At 31.3% G+C, this 13,189-nt stretch overlaps 1 protein-coding gene across 1 annotated transcript in view; it reads right to left on the bottom strand.

Moving 5' to 3' along the window:
• LOC108903544 (homeotic protein ultrabithorax) overlaps positions 1-13,189 on the bottom strand; it is a 286,543-nt gene that overhangs the window by 67,813 nt on the left and 205,541 nt on the right. The window contains exon 2 of the mRNA XM_018705767.2: positions 5,732-6,073. Coding sequence (XP_018561283.1) covers positions 5,781-6,073 — 293 coding nt within the window. The 3' untranslated portion in view covers positions 5,732-5,780. The remainder of the gene's footprint in view (positions 1-5,731; positions 6,074-13,189) is intronic.

Below are 13,189 nucleotides of genomic sequence, written 5' to 3'. Positions count from 1 at the left end.
CGTCAAGCATTGAGGCTTTATAATCTAGGTCGTTATGGGTAAGAATTATTACATAGCAACATTTTATTATCTGTGTCATCTTCAGTGTCCTTGAAAATCAGAACCGTACAGAAACCGAATTTGGATACCTATCTCATTATATTGTTGCATGTTATGGTGATGTTATTGTACTGTGATAATGTGCTTACTATGACCGAAAATGTTTGGTTCTGGCCTGCAATATTATGCAGATGCAAATAGTTATAAAATAGGGATTAGAAAATTTTAAAAATATCCACCATGGAATTGCTGGTGTAAAAAGAAAATTAAGATAATCGTATTTCCATTGGGCTATTTGTAATGCCCCTGAATTTATATAAGGAATTTCACTGTTTAATCTTTGTGCTGAGAAAATCCCCTTGCGTAATTACTTGGCGTGAGAGATGGCGTCCGGACTGCATTCTGGCAAGAGTTCCGGGGTTGCTCACACCCTCCGAGGTTTCATAATTGATCAATTTAATTGCATTTCTTACACCAATGCTACTATTCATTTCGATAAACCTACAGAATATTAATTCACTAGAGCTCGTAAACTACCTTTCATGAAGAACACTACAAATTTGCTCGGAAATTTTACGATTTCCTGCTTAAATAAAATCCTCCTTAACATGCACGTACCAATGTCTATATAAATTTTAACAGCTTTAACTGGTACCTTTCCTGATATGAAAGCCGTTTATCTGCACGGAGGACTTTAATTTTGAATTTTGTCTCCCTAATTTGCAAATTCACTGGCACTAACGATAGGTTGAGAGGTTTCCAAATCGTGAAAAATGTTTCAAAGCCGAGCGGTTTGGACTTTTATTTACATAACATCTTGATCAATGAAAGTAATCTTTGAAGGGTGGAAAAGGTCGAATTCGTTATTTCTTTCACAATTTTTTTGTGGCGAATTTCAACTTTTCTTTTAGAATACACTTTAATTTCCTCTGATGAATAAAAGACAAATTATCAAAGGAACAATTTCCTAAGTGTCTATTTTTTGTATTAATTAATAAAATAAATAAAAAAATTAAACAAACAATAAAATAAATAAATTGAAACAATTTTAGCCCATCTTTTTTGATTATCTACTACACAATCAAAAAAAAAAAAAATACGGGTGAGAAATAAATATTTTAAATATGTTTACCTACAACGAATCTACTGCCTGCTAGTTTAATTATACAATTGACTTTTGCTTGGTCGTAACTTATTTTAATGCATTAGAAACTAAGTATTTTTAATCTAGCGAAGGTACCGCTTTGCGCTCAGGGTTTTCCCTATATCTAATGACCTGTGTATATACGCTGCCAGTGAGAGATTGTCAAGTTTTTAGTTTCCAAAATTTTTAATATACCTACAGATTCGTCACGTTATGACTAAGAATAATGTTACATAATAATGTTAAATAATCGGTTTTCAAGAATTAACAATTATTTTCTCTGGGTGTATACAAAAATATTTTGGAACCGATCTGTTATAAAATTTATTATATCCGATAGATATTTTATTTTTAGCCAACAGATAATTTTACACGTCGCGTCGGTGCCCTTCTAGCCAATCTTGATTTTTGTGGATTATAGGTCACGCTTTATATATAGCAGTTTATATTCATATTAACAATTTTCTGCGTATTCTATGGTAACCGCTAACACTTATTTTGAATTCGTCAACCATACGCGGTATGGATAGGCATACTATCATTTTGTTGCTCCAAAATTATATACTTACTTCGTTTATTATAAAATTCAAGACTAAGATTAAGGTTTAAATATGTTTTTTATTTCAACTGGACAAAATGCAGTTGTGGTAACTCCGTTTCTTAAAAATTATATTCAATACAACATACACATCGTAACAAAAAATATGTCTTGTCCTATTATCCACAATTAAAAAATATAAATATCTAATTTATTACTATACCTATTGTAGTATACAGAACTTGAAATTATTTGAATATTTATATAAAATTCTTCATTTAATAATTCTGGGATTTGAAATTTAAAAAATATAAATAAACACATTCATTCTTAAATTTTAATATCATTCCCGAACATAATTTACCTACGTTACATTCAAAGCCATAATGTATTGTTTATTATAAATATCTGATTAAATTTAAATAATGTTAATCTGCATCATATATATCCTTAATATATGATACTATATTAATTTTAAACGTAATTTGACAGCGACAGTATTACATTAAATTTACAACTTGTTTATAGAACAATAAACACAACAATTTATTATTATAATAGATACATACATATTGTATAAAGCAAAATTTAAACTAGGGTGTAGTAGGTTCGGCAAATATCATTGAAATAATACCTTAGGTGAAATATTTAAATGATAAAACCCATATAGGTAGGTGATGGTAGTAAGCAACAGATACAAAAATAATTATGCAATAATAGGATATATATATACATATATAAATTGTCTATTAATGAATTGATTTACAAATATAGCAAGAGCTTGATATAATCTCAATTAATTAAAGCAAGCAGCACTTGGAGTATTAAAATACATCCCTCAGTTTTGAATTTTGTAAAAATAATAAATCTGCTCGACAAATAAATGTCAATAGATCACAATTGGCCGCATTGCTTTTAGAGGACTCTTTGGAGAACTAAAGCACAGGTTTGGAAAAGAAGAAAGATACAATTTATTTTCAGATTATAATTATCCAAAATATACAGGGTGATTCACAACTTAAGTAAAAAAATTTGGGAACAGATAGATGTGTTATGGAAAATGGAGTCAATATCATAAAAAAAATTTTGTAAAACTTATAATTCCCGAGAAAAAATTATCGAACTTGTAATATTTTCAACCCTTACATCGCTGAGTACTGTAATTTCTAGCGGCATTTGTGTTGTGCGCTGTGCGCAATGCGTTATCCCTCCACGTGGTCCCAGGCGTTTCCCAATACTGAAATCCGATTTTAGTATTAAAACGTTTTTGTGATAGTGTTTACATTAGTTTTTCAAGTTTCAAAAATGACTTACGTGTATAGCAACTCGGAGTTGGTGGATATCGTTTTAATTTATGGAGAAGCAACATTTGTGTTACGGTGAAGCATTTGTGTTATGGTTGTCAAGACAACATTTTTTGTGTTATGGTGAAGCATTTGCGTTACACTGAAAAAAGGATTTATTTGGACTAAATAAATATCGTTTGCCATGAACTAATCCTTGTTTTGGATATTGCCTAGCTTATATAGTGTGAAAAGTAACTAATAATAAGTTCATGGTTTTGTAATAAATCTTATTTGAATGTTAATTTATTTTTACTGTAATATTACATTTCGCATCTTTATTATTAATCTACATGTTTTAAGATGTAGATGACATAAGATTTTTAGAAATATATCTTAGCTTAATGTGAACTNTAGAAAATAATTGTTTTTTCAGTGTACGGTGAAATAAGACAATATTTGTGTTAGTTCGTAGAAACTGGCTGAGACGGGCTCAAATGTGTTTACACGACGGTGGATAAAATTTTGAACAGTTGTTGTAACATTAGATATGTCAAATTATTTTATTAATTAAAACCACAAATTAATTTGATCAATTAATAATAATAGCGGTAAAAGCAGTTGATTGAAAGAATTTCTTTCCTCAGGAAAGAAATTTTTTCAATTTTTTTTTCAGTTCATTTTTTATTACACTGCCGCCGTGTCGGTCGCCAACTGTATGCTTTGCCTTGCGTCAGGTCAGGGTTTATAGTGAACCAGTGTATTTTTAAATCATTTTCGAACTGCTTTCTTTGATTTTTTTTTACAAAATTGTATTTATAAGAGTCCCCTGTATATTATTTTTTTTTGATAAGTTCTGAATCACACTGTATTAAACGATATTTTCAGTTATTTGAAGGTCGGTATATCCAATTGGAATGAGTCCCTAGTGCCTTCATTAAGTAACATGTTCCAATTATTCACAATAAATCGAGTTTAGATTTCAGTCTTATTAATTAATATCAATCATATAAAGATTAATGTTTTTGTTAGTCGTCTTCACTTTCATCGACTGATTTAATTATAAGCAAAAAATTGTTTGTCAAACAAGAACCTATAGGTACCTACCTATAAAAATAAAACAATCTAATCGATACAGATAATGTTACATTTGCAAAAAACCATTATACTCGTAATAAGCCAAAACAGAAAATCTCCATTATTCGTAATGAATACAATTACTTGTCTTATCCATAAAAAAAACACACGGTTAAAAAACATACGGTTCTGAGACACGAAGTAACTCAATTCGGACTAAGTTCATAACACTAACCGGATTAATAAGATTCAGTTTGTTGAGTCCCCACATCACGGAATAGCGGAAATATTCAATAGATATTTATTTCTAAGCATTTTTCATACAACTCGATCAAACACAAACTCGAGATGATTAGTTAAGAACAGAGTCCAGTATGGCAGAGGCACAGAGCTCTTATGGGGCATGCGCTTAGCCGCAGCTCCGCCTGGCCTTGCTAATGCGCATCACGTAGTTACATGGTTAAAGGTGCGTATTCGCGGTGCGCGAGATTACCCAATAGCTTATTCGCAAAATATTTATGTTAGGACTACAAAGAGCTCGTATAATATTAACAACTTTTTATTAGTTTATGTTGAACTAATCAAAATTTTCAACAATCAATAAATATTTTCAATAAACCATGAGCAAGGTCAGGAGTAGGTACCTAGTACACGTTGATGTCTAAGAAAACTAAATTTTTGTATTCAGTGTTGTTCGCCAAAAAGTTAAGTCATGTTCCAAGTTTGTCTAGAGATAAATAATGTTACTGTAGAAAAAGAATTAAATTCTGGCTTGCAGCGCTTATACTGTAAGATATTATAAAAATGGTCCATGGATCTGACAAAGGCGTCTTTTTCAAAAACTGATTAGAAGATGCAGCCAGACTACAAAACTTTTGTCGTATGTCAGCTACAACTTAACGCTTTTACAAATTTTTCAACACGTACTACTTTTTTTATTTTATTTCTATATTTAGTTAATTTAAGATCCCTCAAATCTTTCTTCTCCCGGTCTCTTATAGGCTATCTTATTGGATAATAGCATCACAACTTTCAACTGTCACTTCTTCAATGAGACAAAATTGACGGGAACTGTTTACACCAAGCATAGGTTCAGTTAACATTTGTTTTGGGTTACCGGCAATCAACGGGAATTTTGTCGAGCTCGACGTAAACAAATATAAACGACACTGATGTTATACGAACCGCTTGTGATCTTCATTGAAACATTTTGCAAACAGATCATTCGGTGAATTGCTCGCTAGCACACAAAAAGTTTATTTTTGTAGACGTCAGCGTTTAACTGTTTACGAACGGTTCGCGATATGTTCATCAATTGTTACGTATTCTAAGATGACAAAAAATATAAAAATTAAAAGCTGGTTCTTTCATATTTTGTTTTACTTTAAACAAAGAGAAAAAGTTTTTTGTAGAACTCATGTCAAAATCAACCAAAATATTTAAGATTTAAAAAAATGAAATAACAAATTATAAAAATAATTTAAGACCTATAGTTTTATAAACAACTGTAGGTACTTGAGAGTTTTTTGTTAATCTTATAAATTAGAAGACAATTAACATCCAAGGAACATAAAGATTTGTATAGTCACTCCAAAACTTTAATTATATGCGCATAGCCTCGAAAGAATTTAAACACAAAACAGCACTCACCTTAATTTTGAAGGATTTGCTGCCCCTCCAAAACCAGTGAACCAATCCACTAATTCTGATCCACCTGGCCCACAACGGCCGCCGCTGCAGCCGCTGCTTTTTGGGCTTGCGCTTGTTTTTCCTGCTCATTTAACTCTTTTATCGCTTGTATTTCTTTTTTGAGCTTCATGCGCCTATTCTGAAACCAAATTTTGATTTGTCTTTCCGTTAAACAGAGAGCATGGGCCATTTCAATTCGTCGTCGCCGGGTCAGGTAATGGTTTGTGTGGAATTCTTTTTCGAGCTCCAACGTCTGGTACCGCGTGTACGTCTGTCGTCCTCTTCTTCTGAGTCCATTTGCACCTGTAAAATATTTAAAACATTTATAAATTTCTAAAGCATACAGGTATTTATATACAGCGTGTCAAAATTTGTAAAGACCATTAACACAAGTAAAACATGAATAAAGTTCAAGTATTTTTTATTACATAAATAGATCCTAGATACATATTTGAAAGTTATTACCGAAACTTCAATTGATTTTTGTGTTATATATTACGTTTATCGCCACCATCTACATAATTTCGACACTTTTTGGGAGTTTCTCGCATTACCCGAAGCGATTTAGGCAAGCCGTATTAAGATGTTTAAAACATTAAAAGGCGAAAATTACATCTTGATTTCTGGATTCATTTACAAGATCATTTTTTACATCTAAAGGCTTTCAATTTTTTGTGAAGAGGCCTTTTACTCAATTCTCTGTAGATATATTTCGTTGAAGTATCACATAGGCACGTCACTGAAATTTTTATACAACTTTTGATTTTTCGGTTAAAAATGTAAAATGTATTTTTTTTTCATAGATCACAGTACCTATATGTATGTTTCTGAGCTCTGGACAAATAATTTTTTGAAGGTATAAACATAAAAAATTATTATTTCGTAATTTAGTTGCTTCTTCCATAATCAAAATAGTTGAAACTACAAAACTGGCTTATAAATAATAATTATTACAATTTTTAAAACTTATTGAGAATCTCCAGAATCGTCCCTGGTCATATAAAATATATAAAAAATATATTCACATCTTTTTCGTGATAATATATGGCGTGCGTCCGTTTTTTCCCCGTTTATTTTTGTAGTACGTAAACAGAAAAATTATTAGTTCAATTTTAGATAATCATCAGTTAGTTCTGCTTCAGTTCTAATTACAGAAAGTGTTTTATTGTGAATGAATACTAATACCTAATATGTAAGTCAGTTATTTTCCAAAATTTTTTACTTTTTCCAATGGCAATGTTCGTGTAGTGTGCGTATTATTTATTGTAAATAATCATACTAAAATAGCCTATCAATACAGTAACAATAAATAAACATGGTGGTAGCGTGTGGAACAATTTTCAAATAGTCATGCACTAATACTAGTAAACAAGGCCATCATCGGTGAAGTAAGCAGTTCTCAAAAAATTTTTCCCGCATCAATGTGGTAGGTAAGTCAGCAGATATTAAAAAAAACGTTCTGTTCGCAAAAAATACTTCTGCCAATCGAGTTTTCGCACCTTGATTTATTTACTTTTAAAATATCCTCTCCTAATTTTTAAAGACACAGTATAAATATTTAAATATTTTTAATGGCAGCCACACATGTAACGGTACATTCTAAGATTTATCTGGACAGGGCGAATAGTACGATTTATCTGGCATATGGACGGAAAGCTGTTGGACAGAATAAATTGTAACGATTTTTAACTACACGATTTATAAGCGTGTGAAGCTACCTCTTCGTGTTTATGTTTTTAAAGTAACGTCTTTTTAATTTAATAATAACAATTAATCAAGTATTAAAAAGCATTCTAAATAGATTTAAATAACAGTTTAATGTATTACCTACATATTGAATCAACTTAAACTGTTTAGAAATTAGAACAGAAATTCGAGTAAGTATAGGTAACTATATCTTTTTTCTACACTTCTGTAGACATATTCGACACATATTAACTATTTTTTTTTATAAAAAATCTATTTTTTTTTCTTAGTGTATGTCAAGGTAAATGTTTATGCCCACTTTTTAGTGTTACGAACGATTTTCTTCAGAATCGAGAACTGAGGAGATTTCAATTTTTGTGAAACGTTTTATTTCTTGTAAAATATTTATTGTTATTTTTTTATATTATTATTATTATATATTAAATTGTACAGATCATTTAACTCGCGGTTTTTATATTATTATAGAGATTTATCGGATAAGAAATAAAATAACTTACTACGTCGATCGAGAACCGATCGTAGATAAAGATGAAAACAAAACAGTCACAAATAAAACATTAAATTTAAAACCGTTTTTCCGTTTCCTTTTTTTTTATTTCTGTTCAGTTGCACTGCAGCTTCACTCGTGTACAAGACCACACAATACGATAACAATTAACGAGAATTCTATATCGATTTGTACCGAAACGGCAAATAAGCAAAAACAAAAACCATTTAAAGCGATTCCATCTGCCTAATTATTATTTTCATACGTGTTACGAAACACCCACTTAATCTTTGACATGTAGTTATAAGGGTATAATTTAAATGTGCAAAACGAAAACAAGAATAAAAACAAATTGTACGTTACCTTAACACCGCACACTTGAATTTAAAAGCCGAGGTACAACCTTTCAAAAATTCCACACCATCAAGCCTTTATTGCTATACAGGACAGGGTGGTTAGTTCTCAAACTGTACAAAGGAAATTTGATGGCTTGTACTTAAAATATGTATTTATTTAAATTGATGTTAATACAACATAAAAACTACTGTGAGTGAATGCTCTAAAAAACGATATAGTACCCTTCTACTTAAATTACTTAAATCTCAGTGAATGTTTTAAAATCCCCCATTTTTGAAATTGAATATCTAAGGTAGTGGTTTTTGTATTTCATTTATACCGACTTTCCTTAAATAATAGAATATGGTTAAATGCTAGCAAAAATATTTTTTTCTTATAAGTTTAATTAGTTTTGAAAAAATTTAAATAAATAAAATAATAAATACAAATCGAAATACGTACATATGTGTTAAAATTTTGCATCAACATCTACACAACATAAGATTTAGATACTTATTTAGACTCAATAATTAATAGTTATACATATTGCATTTGTTTCAGCGAGAAACAAGATACTACCTGCTGTAATAGTTACCTCAGAATATGAAAGCACTTTAACAGAAAAACATAAACTTGAACACATTGAACAAATTGGAAATTATATTTTTCATTAAAAAATGGAATAGCGTGTCAGCAATCTGAACGATATCCCAGTGAACTGTGGAGAAACTTAGATGGCCACAGTTCTTCCTATGGAGTAGCAACGATACGATTGGACCAGAACGCTGACATCCCGCTGTTCCAAGAGGGAAGACTTTCTACTCGTGATGGATTAAAGTTTGTCTCTACCAGGTAAAAAGAAGCCGCAGGTAAAAATTAACCCTGCAGGGTCCCACCACTTCCATTATAACTCGGAAGGTCATAAAAGTTATTTGAGTTATTATATTTCACTTGGTAATTCACTCCCACTTTCGTTATTTCGTTATTGGTCGATTTTAAGTATTAAATTTTAAGTAATATTAGTATTAGATTTTAAGTAATAATACATTGACCTGTAATTATCTTAAGCTAAAAGGTAGAACATAATTATTACATTTTACAGTGTTTCTCAAGTAGAGGTAAAAAATTCAGGGATCCTAGGACAGCCATTGTCCAGCTACAGTGTGTCAAAAATAAAATAAAAATCCGTTTTTAATTTTTAATTTCTAAACCGCTTGAGATAATTTAACCAAATTCGGTGTGCATATTTCGTTAAATATGAAACAAAAATTACCAGCTTTGGAGAGGTGTGGGTATCATCGATCATTATTTGCTAATGAAACTTATTTTTTAACAAGATTAAGTTTTAATAATGGCTTATTCAAATTGGATTCAAATGCTGAAAGGGTCAATATGGTTTACATTTATGGCCTTGCAGATGGAAATGGTACTGAGGCTAGGCGAATTTATATGGAAAGATTTACAAATCATCCAACTCCAAATCCAAGAATGTTCGGAAATGTTTTTCAACGTCTTTCGGATTCAAGCTCATTTCAGAAAGGTAAGTTGGAAGAAGTCCTACACTAAATTGAAGAAGACCTAAACATTAGGAAAATCGCTGCAAATCTTACCACCGTATCACACCGTATCTTACCGTATCACATACAAAGAGTTCACCTCCGGCAAAACTATTCTGCTCGCCTACAATTTTGCCACTGGATTTTGCAAAAAATTGAACAAAATGTTGACTTATGCCAGTGGTAACTGGCATATTATTTACAAAGTTAATTTATCCAGAGATGCTATAATGAAACCACAATAAACACGTTTGGTCTGATGAAAACCCCTCATGCCATAATGGAATCTCGATTTCAACATCAGTTTTCTTTCAATATAGGTGGATATTATTGGAAATTTTCTTGTTGGGCCTTATTTTTTACCAAGAACTTTAACCAGTGCCTCCTACAAACATTTAAAACGTTTTACCTGAACTACTTGACGATGTTCCTTATGCGGTAAGTGAAAGAATGTGGTTTATGCACGACGGGGCTCCCCCACATTTCAGTTTGATTGATAGTGAATTTTTAAATGAAAGATTTATTAATGACGTGATTGGGCAATGCACTCAAGAACCAGGTCAACCGTGGCCACCCAAATCATCCGATATGAACCCTATTGATTTTTTTTGTTTGGGGACATCTCAAGACATTAGCTTACAAGGTTCACATTGAATCTGGCGAACACTTAGTCAACAAAACTGGTTGTAATGTGATAAGAGCTGCTCCTGGAATTTTTGCACTTGTACGAGTTGCAATTTCAATAAGATCTAAAACATGTATTTTCCAACATTTGTTATAATAAATCATAGTAAAGTAATTCCATTGTTAATTAATTATTTTAAGTAATTTAATAAGTAGGTGTAGTAAAAATGCACTTGATCAAATAAATCAATTTTGTTGTTAATCGTGTTGTTTGGAATACAATAATTGTAAAGAAACAAAAAGTAAAGATAATACAATGGCGCATATGAGGACCTATTTTATTTGCAATACTATACAGGGTGATATATTTTATTTGCAAATATTGATCGATAATACTCATACTTCCGCCACTGGTAAGTTTCCAAAAAACTGGTAATTTTTTGTTCATACCTACTGTCATACTAAATAAGCACATCGAATTTGATTAAATTATGTCAAGTGGTTTAGAAATTAAAAATTAAAAACTGATTTCTTCTTAAATTTTTGACACGCTGTAGCTGGACAATGGCTATCCTAAGACCCCACATTTTTATAACAAAAAAAAACATTATTTTTGGCTACAGAATACGCCCCTGGGTTTTTGACCTCTACTTAAGAAACATCCTGTATATTTTTATATTTATTAGTGGTCACTTCAAAATGTACTTATATTTTTCTATAATTTTAGATGTTATACAAAAAGTCAAAGACGACTTTTAGATTATAACAAAGTACATATGTATATTTATATCATTCCTCCTTGTATTAGAAATTAACATTAATTTCATTTTTACTAGATATAATTATGATAAATAAAATACAAATAATGCTTATCTAATTAAGGACCATTTTTAAAGACGAAATTTAAAATTATAAAGTAAATTTCCAAAACGTTGTCGACTAAAGCAATATTATCAATATTATCATGAACTCTAAAAGCTGTTAATTATCTTTAAATCATTAAACTATTTTTATGTTACATTAAAACAGACATTACAAGAACATGTGGATTCATTAAGAAGTATATAAAATTTGTAGTTTAAATTTAATAAAACGGTGTACTATTTATTTCTAATTTTCCTCCATAAATTTAGCGAATCACTTGTATCTCATTAACTAGGCGTGAGTTTAGCGGTAGGATCGGGGCTGTTTCGCACAATGAATTATGTTGTGGCATAGCGAGTGTCGCACAGCATATGAAGCATGGGCAACACATGCATCCCGTCAGAATAACCGCAATTCGGTTTCGTTTTCCCTTGCATCTGTACGAAGTAGATCAAAATTTTGTTCCAAATTAGGTATAATTTGGCTCGTTAATTTAGCTCCGACTTTTATGTGTTGTAAAACAACATTCGTAAATCATTTATTTGCCATCGGCACTAGTTCCAGCACAAACTGGAAACATCTGGGGTGCAGTGTACGCATTTTGTGGTCCGGGTTTCCATAGGGGTACAGACGCACGCGAAATCGGTGAATTATTGACTATCTATGGCTTCCGTCCGGTCACGCCCGCAACCTCGATAAATGGCCTTAATTGTACCGGTCCTTTTAATTGGCGTTTTTGTGCCACTTCTCCTCGCCTTACTCGAATGCTGTAAAATTTTTGTCACTGTCGGAATTGTTTAATGCGCTGTACGGTCGCGGTGTTGTTAACCCTACGGATTTATCCGTAGATTTACGGATTTTACATGACCTCAGATTTTCCGATAAGTACTATAAATCTATGGGCTTTTTATGGTTTTAATAAATTTGTTTATATTGTTATTCTTAATTTAATTCAATTGCAAATGTCCTAGATTCCAAACGTCAGTTGTGGTGGTGGGCGTACGGGCGATTTTGTAATGGACCAAGTCATCACTCGTGTAGTCATATAGATTTGAAAAATAGGGTCATGCACAAAGACCTCTGTGGTCAGACGAACGTGATCGGCCGATTCCATAATAATGAAGTATGTCAACCCTGCCTTAAATAATCCAATTGAAGAAAGAGAATTACTTTTTAAATCTCATTGCGTGTAACACGCTTTTTCTGTGCCCATTGCTCATTTTTAATAAGACTACTGTCCAAATAAATGAAATTGCAAACAGAATTTTTGTTTTTCATGTCATGTTTTTTTATAAAATGAATTGGTTATAAGTAAAATTGTATGGTAAATATCATTTGGAAAAGATGTTTGGTGTGGTGTAACTAATTATCCAGGGACTTTAATAAGACCAATAATGGTATGTATCATTATTAGTAACAGTATGTAGAACATTTAAACATCAAATGCAGGAGGAAAATAGATCAATTTCGAAATAAGATTTATTTTTCGGATTTTTTATAGATTTTGTAATTTGTGCTTGGATTTCTACGGATTTTTTCGCGTGGATCTAGGGATATGTGTATCCGCAAAGTTAATAAGACTGATGGTCGGTCAGCTTCGATCAAGAATGCAAAAATAGGTTAGAATGGATTTAGATGAACAAAGTCATATCCAGGGGCAATTAGTAGATGTCGAATATCTAATTAATTGAATGTTATAGGTGTTACAGAATTATACCTAGCAGTTTCACTGGCGATGGCGTATACTAATAAGTCCGCCTGTTGGAAGTGAAGATAATGTTTTGTCTTTTAGACTCATTTAACTTTAGTTTGTTGGCTGAGAACCAATCTTTAGCTTTATTAAAT

Source organism: Anoplophora glabripennis, unplaced genomic scaffold (assembly GCF_000390285.2).
Source record: "Anoplophora glabripennis isolate ALB-LARVAE unplaced genomic scaffold, Agla_2.0 scaffold25, whole genome shotgun sequence".
NCBI classification, from domain to species: Eukaryota; Metazoa; Arthropoda; class Insecta; order Coleoptera; family Cerambycidae; genus Anoplophora; species Anoplophora glabripennis.
Note: the sequence above shows the minus strand (reverse complement) of the source record. Positions and strands in the feature narration are given on the sequence as shown.